General features: G+C 52.8%; 8 protein-coding genes across 8 annotated transcripts; 5 read left to right on the top strand and 3 right to left on the bottom strand.

The window, feature by feature from the left end:
• Positions 1–1,128: 1,128 nt before the first annotated feature.
• Positions 1,129–3,462, top strand: NECHADRAFT_95478 (uncharacterized protein; the record flags this gene model as incomplete). The annotated part of the gene is made up of 2 exons (XM_003048869.1): positions 1,129–1,147; positions 1,328–3,462. The coding sequence occupies 2 exons, from the start codon at positions 1,129–1,131 to the stop codon at positions 3,460–3,462; spliced, it is 2,154 nt and encodes a 717-aa protein (XP_003048915.1).
• A 779-nt stretch (positions 3,463–4,241) lies between these two features.
• NECHADRAFT_47149 (uncharacterized protein) lies at positions 4,242–6,141 on the top strand (the record flags this gene model as incomplete). The annotated part of the gene is made up of 6 exons (XM_003048868.1): positions 4,242–4,338; positions 4,391–4,863; positions 4,909–5,052; positions 5,105–5,530; positions 5,586–5,760; positions 5,810–6,141. The coding sequence occupies 6 exons, from the start codon at positions 4,242–4,244 to the stop codon at positions 6,139–6,141; spliced, it is 1,647 nt and encodes a 548-aa protein (XP_003048914.1).
• Positions 6,139–7,348, bottom strand: NECHADRAFT_62754 (uncharacterized protein). Its single transcript, XM_003048682.1, has one exon. It carries the CDS (start codon positions 7,255–7,257, stop codon positions 6,265–6,267), a length of 993 nt encoding a protein of 330 aa, XP_003048728.1. The 5' UTR covers positions 7,258–7,348; the 3' UTR covers positions 6,139–6,264.
• A 478-nt stretch (positions 7,349–7,826) lies between these two features.
• NECHADRAFT_47028 (uncharacterized protein) lies at positions 7,827–11,582 on the top strand (the record flags this gene model as incomplete). Its single annotated transcript, XM_003048867.1, has 6 exons — positions 7,827–7,914; positions 7,978–8,103; positions 8,156–8,218; positions 8,268–8,854; positions 8,906–10,579; positions 10,635–11,582. The coding sequence occupies 6 exons, from the start codon at positions 7,827–7,829 to the stop codon at positions 11,580–11,582; spliced, it is 3,486 nt and encodes a 1,161-aa protein (XP_003048913.1).
• Positions 11,583–11,903: 321 nt separating this feature from the next.
• On the bottom strand, positions 11,904–12,704 carry NECHADRAFT_95474 (uncharacterized protein; the record flags this gene model as incomplete). Its single annotated transcript, XM_003048681.1, has 4 exons — positions 11,904–11,926; positions 11,963–12,251; positions 12,302–12,585; positions 12,662–12,704. 4 exons carry the CDS (start codon positions 12,702–12,704, stop codon positions 11,904–11,906), a joined length of 639 nt encoding a protein of 212 aa, XP_003048727.1.
• A 394-nt stretch (positions 12,705–13,098) lies between these two features.
• NECHADRAFT_8079 (uncharacterized protein) lies at positions 13,099–14,028 on the top strand (the record flags this gene model as incomplete). Its single annotated transcript, XM_003048866.1, has 4 exons — positions 13,099–13,145; positions 13,202–13,596; positions 13,642–13,803; positions 13,862–14,028. Coding segments are annotated over 4 exons (771 nt in total), but the record flags the coding sequence as incomplete, so codon positions are not given.
• Positions 14,029–14,142: 114 nt separating this feature from the next.
• Positions 14,143–14,897, bottom strand: NECHADRAFT_95472 (uncharacterized protein; the record flags this gene model as incomplete). Its single annotated transcript, XM_003048680.1, has 4 exons — positions 14,143–14,362; positions 14,422–14,593; positions 14,634–14,829; positions 14,886–14,897. The coding sequence occupies 4 exons, from the start codon at positions 14,895–14,897 to the stop codon at positions 14,143–14,145; spliced, it is 600 nt and encodes a 199-aa protein (XP_003048726.1).
• Positions 14,898–15,665: 768 nt separating this feature from the next.
• On the top strand, positions 15,666–17,530 carry NECHADRAFT_95471 (uncharacterized protein; the record flags this gene model as incomplete). The annotated part of the gene is made up of 2 exons (XM_003048865.1): positions 15,666–16,666; positions 16,714–17,530. 2 exons carry the CDS (start codon positions 15,666–15,668, stop codon positions 17,528–17,530), a joined length of 1,818 nt encoding a protein of 605 aa, XP_003048911.1.
• Positions 17,531–17,589: the final 59 nt, after the last annotated feature.

Here is a 17,589-nt window from a genome sequence, read left to right as displayed (position 1 = left end):
TTGTGCCGAGTCGACGTCGTCACGGCCCCAGATTCCGAGGTGCAAAGCGGTTGCCTTTGCGACTGGAGATTGGAGATTGGGATGTGGCTTCCGTTTCGGCTGCGGCTCAAAGCGACCGAGAGGAAGGGGGACAGAGAATTTGGCCTCGGCATTGGCGCGCGACACGGGGTAGGAGCGGTACGTACCCCGACCGACCGCGGAGCACGGGCGCGGGCACGGGAAGTACGTACCGGCTTCTCCGGGGTAAAAAAGGGTCAGCTGTTGAGACCCTGGATTGACAGAGAAACAACAGCTTAGAGATCAGATGCTATTATTGCATGTGGTGCACGATGATCGTATTCGTGTAGTTAGTCTCGATGAGGCTGATATGATGCTCTTGTTCGGTGGATTCCCCTCCATCGTCAGTTTTGTTATCTCCTGAGGTTCACAATGACGCTCCATTTCCCCACGGACACTTCAAATCATTTCCCCAATAACAAGATGAAGCCGCCACCCAGATACCGACGCCGTCACTGACACACAGACACGTCCAAGATTTTTATCAAGTCCAGGCCTTGGTCGTTGGCAGTGCAAATTAGCTCTTGCAGCCTGATCGGCCGGAACTGAACCAGGCGTGATGATCCCCCAGCCCCTTCACATGCTTCGAGCAGGGATCATCCGTCCTCCACGTCGTGGCAGTCTCCGCCACAAATCCGACTCCCTGGCGGCGAGTGACAGACTCGTCGAGTGCTAGCCCACCCTCCTCTGCGGCGCTTCCAAGCCCCCCCTTGTATCAACGCCCATGACGCAACCATATTTCGCAGCGAGTCAGATGTAAGGGCCCTTACACCGCCGCCAACTTTCTCGCCATTCTCAGCTTTGAAACGCTCTGTCTTGTAAACAATCGGACGACAAAAGGGTCCTAAAAATCCACCCAGAACATCTCAGTATCCGTACTTTATTCTTGTCATCCAATCACGGCTCTACCCCTTCTCAAAGTGGAAGTTGGCCGCCGACCTACCCTATTGGTCCGGTTTTGTCATCTTAACGTTCACCATCCCACCCTCTCCCCTTGAACACTAATCTTTTCTTGCTTCTAAAGTTTTCGAACAAGTTTATTTCTTCTTTTTGCTTCTGTTCCTGCCAGACATGCGGATATATCTGGCTGGTTAGTTCTTCTCTTCACCTTATCTCGACCTGTTAGTCCCTCATCATCAGGACGGCTATACGCGACCCTTCGTATATCCGACTGGACTTTGGACCTCACCACGCCATTGCATACTCTCTCCAAACCCAAAGACTTCAAAAATGACCTTGAAACATGATGGAACAACAAGCGCTGCTCAAGAGCGGACCCCTCGCGTTATCGGCAAGAAGCTGGCCGAAACCGCCGTCCAGTTCAGTCAACAGGCCGAAAAGCTCTCTCACCAACACCCGACTGGACAGGATCCTTCTGTAGCCGTCGAGGCTCAGTTTGTGACACCTCAAGACCCTGTTATTGTAACTTCAGATGGCCAACGGCTTCCCGGTGTACCCCTGCAAGAGGCGCATAAACTTAATGTCCTCCGCGAAGAGCTCCAAGGGGAACCCAAGACCGTCGAGATCAAGGAGGGCGACGAGGTAAAGGAGAAGATCTCCAATGTTGAAAGTGCAGACACGCGACACCGAAAAGTCGTCCAGCTTCCAGAACAACAGAATGGCGCATCAATGCAGAAGTCGACGACTAATGGCACCTTGCGAAAGGCCATGCCTCCATCGCACACGAATCCTCTCTTTCCCCCATTGCCTCTTTACGGGCCGCCTTCAATGCTTCGAAATATTCAATGTCTATTCTTCCGAATATCAGCCTTCTTCCTCAGTTTGGCATTTCTTGGAGTTATTGTTCTGGGTGCTCTATTTACAAGCATCCCTTCGCTTTGGAGGAACATCTTTTACCGGTTAACGTTCCGCAACCCTGACGCACGTCGGCCATTTTTCGAAGAGGAGAAGCGCAGAGCCCGCGTGAGGCATGAAAAAGAAAAGGCTTGGATGCACAAGAAGTCAACAAGCGGGCTCACTTTGGACCGTGTAGAAACCGCCGAAGCGTTTCCACCAACCGAGGGTGGACCTGATCCGATCCTGTGCGATGTGGCATACTATGCGCGGAGAGTTGGGCTCGATGTTGAAACGTTTGAGGTGCAGACCGAGGATGGGTTCTTGATTGAGTTATGGCACGTTTACGATCCGAAGGAGTACACCGAGCTGGATGGCAGTACCCGATCTCACCGAGGACCGGAAGTTTTCCAAGGCCCCAGAAGGAAGTTTAAGGATCCGAATCAGAAGCCCAAGTTTCCCGTGCTGCTCATGCATGGCTTGCTGCAGAGCTCAGGGGCGTACTGCTGCAACGACGACGAGTCCCTTGCTTTCTGGCTTTGCAAGTCTGGCTATGATGTCTGGTTGGGAAATAATCGATGCGGTTTCAAGCCCAAGCATACACTGCTTGAGTATAGCGACCCGAGGATGTGGTGTTGGAATATTCGGCAGATGGGTGTCTTTGATCTCCCTGCGTTGACATCGCGAATCATCAGCGAGACGGGTTTCGAAAAGATTGGCCTCATCTGCCACTCTCAGGGGACGACACAAACATTTGTTGCCTTGGCAAAGGAACAACGACCTGAACTAGGAGAGAAGCTGACAGTCTTTTGTGCCCTTGCTCCCGCAGCATACGCTGGACCTCTAATCGGCAAGATGTACTTCAAGTTCATGCGAATCATCTCGCCCGGCCTATTTCGACTCATGTTTGGGATTCACGCTTTTATCCCTTTCATGATGCAGATGCATCAACTTCTGGATCCACGCGTGTATGGATGGCTCGGCTACAAGGTCTTTTCCTTCCTCTTCGACTGGACAGATTCCCGCTGGGACCGTGGCCTTCGAAACAGGATGTTCCAGTTCGCGCCTGTATACGTCAGCGCCGAGTCGATGCGATGGTGGCTCGGTCGGGAGTGCTTTGCCAAGCACAAGTGTATCTTGGCTACTAAGGATGCCCTGAAAGCTGAGGAGCACATGGATGGAGCAACCGACGGAAGGCCCGTGACACCGAGAACGAAGTCAGCTATCGAGGCGCACCGGAAACATCCCAAGGGCTCGACAGCATGGTACAACGAGCAAGCACCGCCGATGGCCTTTTGGGTTTGTGGAAACGACAATCTCGTTGATGGCGAGAAACTCCTCCGACGTTTTGAGAAGGGTCGCGAGCCCTTTGTTGATGTGGTTCATAGCAAGACAATTCCTGAGTATGAGCATCTTGACGTGATCTGGGCTATGGACGCAGTGGACCAGGTGTTCAAGGAGGTGCGAGAGGTGCTTTGGAAGACGTGCGATGTGCGTGACATTTGCCGTGTCCCGGAGGGATGCGAGCATGTCGAGCCACGAAAGCCAAAGGTGTCTGTTGCTGAGGACGTGATTGATGAAACTCAATCAAGCAGCAGTGGTGAGAACTAGATGAGATATGAGGATGAACGATACATGCATACATTCACCTATATAAACGACACACATATACACGAGAAACGCTGAATGATGGAAAAGAAGGATAGAGACGTTGTCTTTTGCTGATAGCTCTGACTGGCTTTTGTTAACATCACTGCCTTGGCCTCGAGTTTGGAGTTTGAGCGACGGTGTTGTTATAGGAATTAGAGGAGGATATAAGATATTAATTAGAATATTGCTATTCATATAGATTCATCAATTCATCAGATACTATGCCAAAAGCTCGATAAGTTTGTTTGGTGACACAACAAGCCATGGCGTTTCCCATATCCAGGGACTCGGGCCATGAAACGGTCAAGCACAAAAACGGCAACGATCATCGAGTCGATCTCTCCAACCGTCCCAAACTCAAATTCCGCATCAGCCAAGACCTCTCCCTCCCCCGCGCAAGCTCGGTTCCCGGCGTACAACACCAGCACACCACCCCGGTCTGGATCCTCCGGAGGGACAAGACCTAGCATCAGGAAAAGCCACCCTAGGAAGCAGGGGGCTTCGTTGGCTCGGGGCGGTTAGATGGAAGCTGAGGGGATCGTCATGTGGTCTTGGGAGGCGTAAACTCTGGGGCTCGTGGTGCGACTTGGGCTTGGAGGATGTGACATAAGATGTGAAGGAGCTCCTGAATGTATCTTTTCTTGTGATGGTTTTTAGTTCTTTGATCCTACATTTTGAGCTGTATGTTTCTTTGAGGGAAGAAGTTGACTTGTTCATCCGTTGATCCCGGATTGCCCACCATGCCGTACTCGTCACCATTCGCAGACGTCGACATCCCTCTTGTCGACGTCTGGAACCTATATATGGAACGCTCTCGCGATTTCCCTGATGACCATCGTTTGTGTTCCGCACAATACAATTGAAAGATCAAAGCTGACATTTTGTACAGCAATTCTCATCGACGGCGACACGAACCGCTCCTACACCTTCGCCCAGATCCGCGATCTCTCTGCCGCCTTTGGCCGAGGTCTCCGACACACCTTTGACTGGCAAAAAGGCGACGTCCTAGCTTTCTTTGCCCCAAACCACATCGACACCGCAGTCGTAAACCTCGGCGTCCTCTGGGCTGGTGGCGTCGCAAGCCCCGCGAACCCGACTTATACGGCCGAAGAGCTTGCTAGCCAGCTCGTTGACGCGCGGGCCCAGGCGCTCGTCACGCACAAGGCGTTTCTGCAGACAGCATGCAAGGCGGCTGAGCTGGCGAGCCTTAAGCCTGAGAGGATCATACTTCTTGGCGATGGGAAGGACGATGCTGGGAGGTTCAGGCATTGGACTGAGGTGACGGACAAAGGTGCTTGGTTCAAACCCAGGAAACCGACAATTGATCCGCAGAGGGACCTTGCGTATTTATCCTACAGCTCGGTAAGTGAATATTCCGTAGACAGTGAGAAAAGACTAATGATTTAGGGGACAATGGGACTTCCGAAAGGTGTCATGTTGACGCACTACAACATGGTTGCCAACGCCTGTCAGTTTGACAAGTTTGACCTGAAGCTTATAAACTGGGAGTTGGATGCTCAACTAGGAGTGTTGCCCTTCTTTCATATTTACGTGAGTTATGTCCTATTAAGAGGAAGGGAGAATAGTACTGACCTCACTCCAGGGCCTCGGCGTCGTCCTCAATGTCAGCCTCCTCTCAGGCGCAAAGTGCGTCGTCATGGCGAAGTTCGATCTTGCGCAAGCCTGCCAGCTCATTCAAGACCACCGCTTGACTTTTGTATACGTGCCGCCACCGATTATTCTCGCTTTGGGAAAGCACCCCTTGGTGTCGCAGTATGATCTCTCGTCTCTACGCTTCGTCAACTCAGCTGCTGCGCCCCTGAGCCGAGATCTGGTGGATGCAGTATGGGATCGTCTCGGAGTCATGGTAAAGCAGGGTTATGGATTGACGGAAACGAGTCCTGCAGTTTCGGTACAGATGTTTGATGAGTGGAGGCGGTATCTTGGGTCAATTGGGAGACTTGTACCCAACATGCAGGCCAAGATTGTTGATCCTGAAGGAAATGAACTGCCACCAAACGAGGTACGTGTTGCTGAATTATACTGTCTCCCTCATATGTCGAAAACCGTTAATGTGACTACAGTCTGGTGAGCTGCTCCTGAAAGGCCCAAACGTCTTCCAAGGCTACTGGAACAGACCTGAGCTCAACAAGGAGACCTTTACCGAGGATGGCTGGTTCAAGACTGGCGACGTCATATACATTGACACAAATGGGAATCTGTTTATAACAGACCGTATCAAGGAGCTCATTAAGTACAGTACGTATAACGAAGCCCGCGTGCGCCATTCTTACTGACAACTCGACAGAGGGTTTCCAAGTCGCACCGGCTGAGTTAGAAGCCAAGCTCATCGGTCGCAAGGATATCGCTGATGTCTGCGTCATTGGAGTCTGGAACGAAGACGAGCAGACTGAAGCTCCTCGTGCATATGTCGTGCCTAGCGCCGGCGTAGATGGGAGCAAGGAGTTGGCTGCTGATATCATTGAGTGGTTGGGTAGCCGAGTCGGTCCCTCTAAACGGTTGCGCGGAGGTGTGAGATTCATCAAAGAGATCCCCAAGTCACCATCCGGTAAGATTCTGAGGCGCATATTGAGGGACCAGATGAACAAGGAAGAAGGGGGACCAAAGGCCAAGCTGTAGGGTCGGAGTATCGTTACTTATTTTGTACAATATGCTTTGTATCTTACATGAGGTATGGCTCTGTTATTCCACCTCTATACAATCAAATATGTCAATCATGTCGTCCTGTTTCACATCTTTTGATTAACCTATTCGCTCGGCTTCCTCCATCAACTTCTCGACGCTGAACCTCGAGTCGCCGGCAGCAAACCAGTCCAGAAGCTTCTTTCGCTCCTCAGCCCTCTCCTTGCGCTCACCGTTTAGCTCAGCATTCTCGCCTTCCCAGCCGCCGTAGAATCGCTGCAGGCACATAACCAACCACCTGGCATTCTCGGGCTTGATGCCCCGATCCTCGACGACCTGACCCTGCATCAGGACCAGGCCTCTGTCATCGGCAAGGTCCAGATGGTGCGTGATGGTTGTGTGTGGCTGCGCAAACTCGCCCCGGTTCTTGTATTCGGCGAGCTGAGTGAAAAGTACGGTGCTTGTCTTAGACTGAGCATCAAACGTCCACTGAAGGAAATGAATCTCGGCGCCCTGCGTCGGGTGTGGCACGGGGAGGACGAACTGGGGCGCATTTTGCGCAGCCTCCTCCATGATCTTGTAAGTCGAGGTTGGGATCACTGCGCAGATGGCGTTCTCGTTGGAGGCATGTCGCAGGCGCCAAATGGCAGTGAGCTCCTTGTCAGGAAGCTCTCGCGCCTTGGGGAGGTCGATGATGTTATTGAGTGTCTTGACAGCGGGCTTGCCAGCTCCCGTAGGAGGCGCCCTCGGAGCCTCGCGCTCTTCTGTAGGCTCAATCTGACCCGGTGGGAGGTCCTTGTTTGGCTGGATGGTCGGGGTATCGGGAGCTTGGGGGATGGTTCCGGGAGGATGCTCGACGGCATCCCTGCGGCGCTCGGCGTCGATCTTTTCGGCGTAGGCAGCTTTGAGCTGGTCAATGCTCTCGTGGCCCTCCTGCTGGGCCTTTTGGTTGAGCTTCTCGCGGTACTTTTCGAGGACGGCTTGTGGTGGCTGTGTGGTTGCGAGGAAGCGGATATCGTGAACTTGAGCCCATCGGCGTTGGTTGACGGCTTGGGTCGCGCGTAGGGGAGCGGCTACGAGCCGGCGAATAGCGGGAATTCGTAGTGAAGCCATTGTGATGAGCTGATATTATCGTCCTTGGACGTACCAGCTCCAATTGGGTATCGTAGTCTGGATGTCGTCGCAAGGTGAAGAGGGAGAGCTTATGGAGTCGTGACGGAAAGATTTGGTAGGACAGGGTTAAACCACTGAATTCCGGGGGCTTCGAGCTCTATCGTCACTAAAACCGGCAATAGTGGGGGCGGGCGTTTATCAATCCTCTCAGCTTGAGGAGCGTCCGGCTTCGGAGTTTGAAGGATGACAAAGTCGCCCTTAACAATTGGACCAAATTGATAGTCCATCTTTGATCTTATTGAATCGGAACTAGACGCTTTCAGTTTCCTCAAGATCTTTTTATCAAACCCTCTCACCCGCCGCATTCTCCTTCACCAACAAACCGAAAGCGTCTTGTACCCCGCCATCAAAATTCACCGCCTTTGGTGGGCATCAACTTTCTGCCGCCCTCTACCACAACCCGAGCACCGAGGACTCCAAGTCTCCCAAGTCCAAGCGATAGGTCCTGAACTTGCATCGTCGCATCTGCATACGCTAGAGTACGATTGAAAGTCTCATCCCTGCTCGCCATGGCGGATTTCAGGCAGTGGGCCCTCGAGTTTGTCCTGGCCGATGATGAGGGGCGACAGACGGCCATCGCTCAGAAGGCTGCTAAGGGTACTTATTCTCCGAACATGTTTATTGTTTTCGCGAGGGATATTCTCTGACTGTATGTTGCAGAGATTCAAACTGCACCTGCCAATACAAACCCAGTAGCACGATGGGTTGAAGCCGTGCAACCGTGGATGCCAGGGAGTGGTCATGAAGCCGAAGATGAGACACCAGACTGGACTGCTAGAGCGAAGGGTAGGTTAGGAACGCTACTGGTTATCATTTTTGCTAATTATGAAACTTGTAGCTCTGGAATTTCTCTCTCGAACTTTGGACTTTCTGAGCAAGGACGTCTTGAAGCCAAGTCAAGGTATGTAGCATGCGTCTTATACACCCGCATCCTGGCTGACAACTCGTAGTAAAATTGCTGGTTAGCTTCTTTGGTGCCATGTTCGAGGTTGACCACAAAGCTGGCATTATGCCTTCTGCTACTGCCTTAACCCGGATAGCGGCTATGAAGTCGTTCCAGCGTCAAAGCGGAAACGACATCATCCAAAAGATCACTGCCTTGCGAGATGACTTTCCTCGTCAAGTGTCTAAGACCCGACTTACCATCTACGAGCTTATCCGATTGCTCATGTCTACCCCTGAAGTTGCCGGTGATCTGCAGCATCGGCATGGCTCATCAGCTGGCTTCATGATTGACCTCATGCAGCTCTGTCGAAGTGAGAGGGATCCCGAGTGTTTGATGGTCTGGTTCGACATTCTGCGAATATTCTTGTCCGAATATTCGCCCTCAAAAGAGGTTCTGGAGGAGGTCTACGGTGCTTTCAAGCCGTACTTCCCGATCTCTCTTCCTCGAGCATCACAAGTTGCCATTACCCCTGAAGACTTGAAATTGCAGCTACGGAAGTGCTTCTCATCTACCCACTTGCTAGCTGATCACGTGTTTCCATTCCTTCTTGGAAAGTTGGACCAGGGTGATGCTGTAACTGTTAATGTCAAGGTGAGAGCCACAATGCCCCTTTGTAGAGTTGCCCTCACTAACTATCAATAGGTTGATATTCTCAAAACCATTCGTGCCTGCTTGGACGAGTACACACACCCCGAACAGTCCGTCGCCCCTTACTGCAATAGACTTTGGGGGAGTCTCAAGTACGAGGTCCGAAATGGAGAGATCGAAGACACCATCTGGGGTACCTTGGAAGTCCTCAAATCCCTTACGAACAGACTTAAGGGTGATGACCTCCGTGACTATACTCTATCTGTCACAAGGGATTGCGTCGCAGATCTTGCTACCACCATGTACGCATCATCTGCTGGTAGACTCTTGGTTAGTGTCTTGAGCGCTAAGCCCAGTGCTTTCGTCTTGATGGCCGCTCCTGTCATGACACACATCAAAGAGAACCTGCGGCATCCAAAAGCTCCTGTGCACAGCCAGGATCTACTCAAGGTTCTTCATGTTGTCTTGGAAACTCGACTTCTGCTTGTCGATTCAGAAATGACTGCAGAGGAACGAGAAGATTTTGCCGCTATTGATGCCTTCTTCAAGTCACTCTACGATGAAGTTTTCAAAAAGGCGGTTAATCTGGGCTCAAATTCGGACGTTTCTTACGACGATATCAAGATTGCGTCCCAGGCAGTTCAGGGGGCTGGAGCTTTGCTATGCCAAAGGCCGGCCAAGTCACTTGTTGCGGCTGAGGATGCTGCGAATACTGGCTCTGAGCGACTTCTTCCTGAAGCAACGTGTTCAGAGATCTGCGAGTCACTCTTCGCTATCCTGACGAAATCCGGCCCAGGACATCCCCGGTCAGCTGGTGGTGACGAGCTTATTAATGATACTACTCAGGCCCTGCAACGTGCAGTTCGTCTGTATCCCAAGGGCTTTAACCCCCTGGTTGACCAGGCCATGGCCATTATTCGACCCAGTTGGCGAAGTGGAGGAGCAGAGGAAGCGTCCGAGACTATCACAGCCCTTGGAGCTCATATTGCCTTTGTGGGATCCTCAGAGCTACCATCAACCCCCAGGAACGGATTCGACCACTTCATATACTCCATTCGATCGTTCCTTTCGGAACTTTTCAACGCTCTCGAGACAAAGGCAGACCCTCGGGTCTGGTGCGCTCTGGCGGCGACTGTCCAATCTATAATCCGACACTTCAATGATGCTTGCCTGGCACAAACCCCACGGAAAGATCTCGACCTTGAGAATGAACCCTTGCAAAGGGTTAGTGCCGTTTATCCCGAGCTGGAGCAACTTGGTGGAGAGAAGCAGGTCGAGCCGTCAGTGGGTTACCACTCTCAGATTCCGCAATCATCGTCTGTTGATGAGATTAGACGCGAGTTCCTTCTCGTCAGTCTTTTCATTTCTCGGCAACTTTACCGCAGGGCCACCAAGGTTGTCGACTCTGGTAAAGCGGCACTTACCCTGAGTGACGACTTTACTGGTATGGCCCAGGCCGCTGGATACCAATACCTCCATTTGATCTCTACTTTGGCGGGTTTTGTGGTTCACGAGTTTAGCGAGTCTCAACAGACTGCACTGAAAGCCGAGGCGTTCGCCATCAGCCTCTTCCGTGATGATTCTATAACCGTCCCCCAAAAGGCATCAGAGGAGCAATTTCCCGGTGGTGAAAACGGGTCATCGTGGAGTTGGTTAGCATCAGAAGCTCCCAATGTCCTATCTCTTGGTATACTGCAAGCACTGAAGCCGTCTGCGGTAGCAAGACTTGTATGTCTATCCTGTTCAATGTGCTGTATCATGACTTTGCTAACTGAGATTATAGTTCGAGACAGGAGTCGCACAAGAGCTGATCCTCAGCGGATTCGTGGCAAACTACAGCCCAAGCAGACCGGTTACGTTATCTATTCTCACCATCCTGGCCAACAAGTACAAGATCGAGACTTTGCCGAGCCTTGTAACTGCACTTGAACAGCTCACATCGAATCTGCTTTCAGCCTCTTCACCTGAGGATGATGCATCACGCTTAGAGAAGATCACCTCGGTTTATGCCCTTGCCGCAGGAATGGTCCGGCGATATAGCGGCAAGGAAGCAAAGCCACTTCTCCAACTGATCAAAGACTCGCCAAAGGATGCCAAACTTGGCTCTGAACTTGCAAGACGACTCGAGGTCATTGTGGTTCCCCAGCAGCCATTGACCAAGGACAATTATGCTATTGTCAAGCCGCTATGGGTGCAGAAGGTGTACTTCGAGTTGGTGAGCCCCATGCTGCAGGCCGCTACCGGACAAGACGCCGAGGTGCAAGACCAGCAGGTCAAGTCAAACTACAGCACTGGAGTTCTTCTCATCGTGAAACATATGAACTTCCCGATCTACGAGGCGGACGCGGATAAAATTCTTCGCATCTCTATCGCCGTTGCTCAGAACAGCAACATCGGCCCTGAGACCAAGGCTGCTCTTGATGTACTCAAGAACACGCTTATTGAGGCCCCTGAGAAGGGTAAGGGGCATCTCCGAAGCATCATCAAGATCTGCACAAGAGTCTTCTCGCATAGGTCCTCCGCCGCGAGCGTTGATCCCGAGACAGAGGGCGCTTGCGGTAAGCTTGCTCTGGAGATTGTTGGAGGTTTACCACGCATGTACGAGTCTCAGCATCTGTTGCCACACGCACCTCAGGTGCAGCGAGAACTGACAATGGTCTGTGGACATCGTGTGCGAGAAGTGAGAAAGACGGCACGGTTGGCGAGAGTGGCATGGGCGGATCTCAAGTGAGCGAACTCGGCGTTTTCAAGCATTGGGCTTCTGGATGGATGGGAGCCCGGATATAGAGGCTATATACGGCGTTGACATTCAATCTTGCGTGTTGGCTGTCGCAAGATGGCTAGATGAATGCCCATGACGATGAAATCCTTAAACATGAACAAGGTCCTGCAGTGACTCTGATAATATCACCTAGGATACAACGAGTTTGTCCTTGAGTTTTCACTTCCTCTCTTTAACATGGTATCAAGACACGATCCTCTCTGAACGCCGGATTAAAAACGAACAGTCAATCCCAACTTCTTCTACATTTTGATATCCCCAACTCTCTTCCTACGCCTTGCGTCGCTGCTTGCCTCCCTTCTTTCCGGCGTCAGCTGCCGTCGAGCTACCCTCGGTCGTACCCGCGCTGGCGGCGAGAACAGCGTTGAGAACATCGGGGCTAGCATCGAGGAGATCCTGCGAGACAGTAACGCGCTTGGGATCACGCTTTCCGATCAGGGGAACCGAGGTGGCGAGCAGCTCCTGGAAGGGGATTGCGACGAACTGGCCCGTCTCGTCGAACCAGCCGGTGAAGGGCTTGGAGATTTTGAGAACCGAAGACTTGGAGTTGTTGTCGGTGACGGTGATGGCGAGGTTGTAAATGGGGACATTCTTCTTGGTCGAGCTGCTGATGGAGATCTAGAGGACTTGTTAGAAGAAGTATGCGAATGGCAGGGGGTTAGCCGTACCTTTTCGCCGGACGGCGATGTACCCTCATAAATGACACCCTTCTCACGGAATGTAACCCATAGTGTCAAGGCAGTGTTGACCAGAGTATAGACTGCGACGGCAGCAGCTGTAAAGTGCTTGGTGTTCTCGAAGCCAAGCTTGTAGTCCCAAAGGAAACAAGCGGCGGCGATGCCAAAGGCGCTGTAACCGAGGGCGAGGCGAACATCGGTGAGGGTATGCGATTGTCGAAACTTGAGAGAGTTGAGGTAGTTGGGAATGGCGTCGTCGGATGTGTTCTTGAGGTCTGTTTGTTCGCGAGGGCCACCGTGTCAGAAGAGCTGGTTCGTGAATGGGACATGGGATAACTGGTGCGCGTTTACCTGCAAGATTGTAGACGGAAATCTTTTCCGCTGCGTTGGCCATGATGGGCTAGAGGCCAGAAACGGCGCGTAAATCGGAGATTGGGGTGTTGCTATGTGTTGCGAACGAAGAGCCGTTGAAGTTGGCTGTATGTAAGTGCAACTTCAGCTCGCCCATCCATCCATCATGGGGGTTCGGCTGCCGTGGGGCTTAAGCATGTGGGATAGCTGTCCCTTCAAAGAGAGTCTGGCCAATAAGAGGTTAGAATGAGCGCCAGATGTGGCTCAACCGCCTGCCGGCATAGTCGGAGCTCCACCGGTTTGTGGCGCATTAGAGACGCCATGGATCGTGGCTATTTGGCGTCTTGGACCTCACAACCTCCAACAGCTACATCGCAACACGACGTCAACCTCTTCGCCTCTGCCTCACCAATTGCGCGCCCTCGACTGTCGACATCATGGTGCAAGTTCCGATCCAGACCCTTCACAGGGACCCCCAGTTATTGTACGCACAGCTTCGAAAGCTCCTCCTCACGCCAATTGCTGACCTGAAACTCCCAGCTACTGGATCCTCATCCCCATCACCATCGTCATGGTCCTGACCGGTGTCCTCCGCCACTACGCATCCGTCCTTATGGCGACCGCGCCTAAGAAGCAGGACAATAAGGCTATGCGTGAGCAGCGGTCCCTTGCCCGCGGCGTCGCTCTGCGCTCCAACCACCACGCCCTCTCCCAGAAGGCCTTTGAGGCTCGCCGCGATGTTCTGACCGCTGGCTTCGAGTCTGGAGCGTACCTAAAGGAGCCCGACCGCAAGGGCCAACCTCCTGCCAACCCCCTGACCGATCCCAGCGCCATGGATGGTATGATGGGCATGATGAAGAACAACATGGCTATGATCATTCCCAATACACTCATTATGAGCTGGATCAACGCTTTTTTCAGCGGCTACGTTATCAGTATGTGTTCTGTTGACATGTAGAGACTTTGTCTAACTTTTATAGTGAAATTGCCCTTCCCCATCACCATCAAGTTCAAGAGCATGCTGCAGGCTGGTGTGCAGACCAAGGAGATGGACCCCCGATGGATGTCTAGCATCAGCTGGTACTTCCTTTGCATCTTTGGTCTTCAGTTTGTCTACGTCTTTCTCCTTGGCAGTGACAACGGTAAGCCTCTATCCATACTCCACCCAACCATTGAGACTCAATAACTAACGCAATACAGCTGCCAGCCAGGTCGCCCAGCAGATGCAGGCACAGCAGATGGCCAACCCCATGGCTGGCCCCGGTCAGGACCCCCACAAGCAGTTCAAGGCCGAGGCTGAGAACCTGGCTGTCGTCGAGCACTACTCGGTCCTGGACGATGTCGAGGAGCGTTTCTTGGCGGGTATCAAATCGTAGATTCATAGAACGAGCAATATACATACGCCGACAGACGCCGTGGCACATTTTCCTTGGCCCCTAATCTCTATCCTCAGTCCCTTGTCGTATCCAATTCTATAGCTACTAGTCCCACCAGAGGCACAGGCCTAGTCCATCAGCAATCATGCTGCCCTTGATTCTGTATGGTGCCGTTGCCTCCGTTTCTTCTTGCTTTTTTGGTCCAGCAGGTGCTTGGTCGTGCCACTCCTCATCGATGACCTGGAAGCGGACCATTTCGTGCATTTCATAAAGGAGCCGTTGCTCTTCATCAACGTTCCAGACCCAGAGTTGATGGCTATGACTACTGTAGGAAATTGTCAGTGCCTGTCGGTCAATGACCCATTCACCAACGGAAATACACACAATTCGGCACCCGGTGGTAGGTACTCATACGAAACAAAGATGTCGGCGAAGAAATCCGTCTGCAAGTAGATGCCTTCGGGCGTGGAGGTTGATATTCTGGCCATCATGACCTCACCTTTGAAGGGACGAAACACCACCATGCGAAACTCGACTAGAGATTGCGCTTGATCAGCTGCGAAGGTCATCAGAGTTCAAAGGCCAATATGACAAACCATTGACATTGACCAGGCCAGTGCCATGGCCGATGAGACCTTCTGAGGCCCATTGCAGGTCATACAAGCATATGCAGAGACCAATTTTCTGGATGACCTTGTTGGAGTATTTGGCGTTGATGTTGTCCTCAATGGCTTCCTTGCTCCGCTTGGAGAAGTCTGCCGGCGCAATCTGCACCAAGTCGGCGATTTTGGTCTGAGAGTGTCAGTCACGGTTTCACTTGGATGACGCTTGGTGGGGGTGCAACCTACCAGGATGAACATGCTGATAGCACGTGAGACTCACTCCAGAGTCACTGTCAGTATCGGGACTTTCTTAAATCTTGCTCTAAAGAATCGAAATATTTGTCAAGCGCCATAAGAAAGAGGTTCTTCGTCCCATGGGTGTCTCAGCGGCCCAAACACTTTGAGTGGTTGACTGCACCAAAGAAACGGCCTTGGTCGCGGCAGAAAAAGAATGCCGCTGGCGCTAACCCTCTTGGAGTTAGCTCCCTAGCAGACCCGCCTCACCGCCTGCCAGAAAAAGGGCCGACCCACCAGCTGCGATTGCGGTGTGCAGATAATTTCCAACAGCTTGTCGCAGTGGGCTTTTGGGGAAGGAGGGAGCTTTCACACTGCTCCGTCTCGGCCGTCATCGTGCCTTCCTTCTTTCTAGAGACGACGGGAATCAAACAAGCAGCCGCGACCATTCTCGGCTGCTGCCTTTTTCTGAATTTCCGCGTTTGAACCGTATTTCTTCTTTTCCTCCTCCTCTTCTCGGCGCTGATTCTGATCTCTCTTCCTTACTTCAACTCTACTGTGCGTAACCTTTTCGTTCTGCAGCCTCCGCGAACCCTTTTCCCACTCGACACGTCGACCACGAAATCTGCCATCGAGAAGCTATAAACACGCCCGAATCTTCCATCCTAACGAAGCAACGAACCATCGTGTGTCATCGCTTAAAAGATTATCGACGAGGTTGAACACTACCAGCGCAGACCTTCCCTACGCCCGCTAGATCCGAGATCCCTTCATCCAGCAACACTTTCCATCATGTCAGGCTACGGTTACGGCCCTCCTCCCCCGCCGCCATCGGCTTCTGCTCCCCCAAGTTATGGACCCCCAGCACCATCCTACCCCCAGCATGGTCAGGGCCGAGGCGGCTCGCATCATGGCAGAGGAGGACGCGGCGGCCACTACAATGGAGGTCGCGGTGACTACCACGGATCACCCCAAGGTCACTATGAGTACAGTGGTCAACCCTACCCTCCCCATCACAATGCTCCTCCATATGGAGGCTCCCACCCGCCGGCCGGAAGCTATCCACCGCCGCAGCCCCAATGGGGACCTGAACATGGCCATCCTCCACCTCACGGGCATTCGCCCGCTCCCATGTCTTCCAACAATTACCACCCTAACTACGCTCCCCAGCCCTACCCACCTTCTCAGTACCCGCAGCAGCCTCCGTATGGCGGTCCCCAGCCATACCCTTATCAAGGCCCTCCTCCCCCTCCTAACCAATCCCAGTGGGGTGGTCAAGGACAACCGCCTCAGAACCACTACGGCAATGGCAGACCACGAGGTGGCTACAGTGACCGTGGTGGACCAAAGCCTCCAATGAACGGCCCCATTCGCCCTGGGTATGAGCATGAAGGAATGGCACCACCTGTTAACGGTTATGGCCAGCCATATCCTCATGATCCTCGGGCAGCCCCCTATCCCCCAGCGCAATATCCCTATCCTGGCCCTCCTCCGCCTCCTGGACCACCTCACCAGGATGGCTACTATGGCCACAATCGCCGCGGCCGAGGTGGCTTTAGAGATGGGAACTCTCGAGGACGTGGAGGCTACCACGGAAACGACAAGTCCCGCCATCACAACAAGCCTAGCCACAATGACTCCAATCACAACAAGCCTGAACCTCCTACCTTGGGTAAGAAGAAGAAGCGGAAGATGAACACGTTGGGTTTGACTCCTGGAATGGACTCGGAGTCTGAGGACGACGAGGGAGAAGAGAAGATCTTGACTGACCTGATCGGGCAAGAGACCATCCAGTAAGTGGCCAAGCCATTTCCCACTGACCCCTCCTAACTCTTTACAGGATCCAAGATGTCGCGGCGTTCTTGGCGGATCGAAAGAAACATTTCCCTACAAAGGCCCGTGTTGAGGCTAAGAAGGCTGCCGAGCTGGCACAAAATGGCGAAGACAAGGCTTCCTCGCTGGAGAAACAGGCCGACAAGCTCCGGCGACAGCTTCGCAAGGTTGAGTCGTCGATCAAGCGAAAGCGTGAACAAGGGGATGAGGGTGATGAGATGAGAGATCCGTCCGAAGAGTCTTCAGATGACGAGCCAGAAGTCATGTCTACTCGTTCCCACGTCGCTCCTCCACCACCTCCTCCCGCAAAGAAAGCCGACGTTTCCAAACACTGCAAATATTATTCCACTGGTGGAACATGCGGCAAGAAGGGCAAGTGCCGCTTCGTTCATGATCCCGAGGTCCGAGAGGCCGCCATGAAAGAACGCGAGGCCAACAATGGACGTCTGACTATTCAGCAACGCTTGATTCTCAACGACAAGGAGCAGGAAGACCTTACTGTCCTTCAGTCCATCGATTACCTCCGGAAAAAGGGAGCGATAGACGCGGCTGATCCATCCGAGGTCAAGGACGAAGTCACCAAGAAGGCCAAGGCCGAGCTTCCCGCGCAACCTCCTCCGTCCAGTTTGCTCCCCGATGCCCCGGCTTCCCTTCCTCCCCCTCCAGTCAAGCGGGAGCCTGCTTTGCCTCGTCGCAACCCACCACCTTCCATTGTTCCCGGCGACAATAACAACAGCCAAGGAATCAAGCACTATCAAGGCTGGCTGCTGAGACCGTATGGAAGCACCAACGGCAAGTCATCCAAGAGCGACGATCTGCCGTGAGAGTCAAGGCCTACTATAGTCACCTCTCAACCCGGACTTAGGACCATATGGATGGCCTA

The sequence above is a fragment of the Fusarium vanettenii genome, assembly GCF_000151355.1.
Source record: "Fusarium vanettenii 77-13-4 chromosome 8 genomic scaffold NECHAsca_10_chr8_2_0, whole genome shotgun sequence".
Classification (NCBI taxonomy): domain Eukaryota; kingdom Fungi; phylum Ascomycota; class Sordariomycetes; order Hypocreales; family Nectriaceae; genus Fusarium; species Fusarium vanettenii.
This window is presented reverse-complemented; position numbering and strand designations above follow the sequence as displayed.

Excerpts from the sequence above, each read along its gene's own strand:
- NECHADRAFT_62754 (XM_003048682.1), bottom strand. The coding sequence starts at position 7,257 with ATGGCTTCACTACGAATTCCCGCTATTCGCCGGCTCGTAGCCGCTCCC.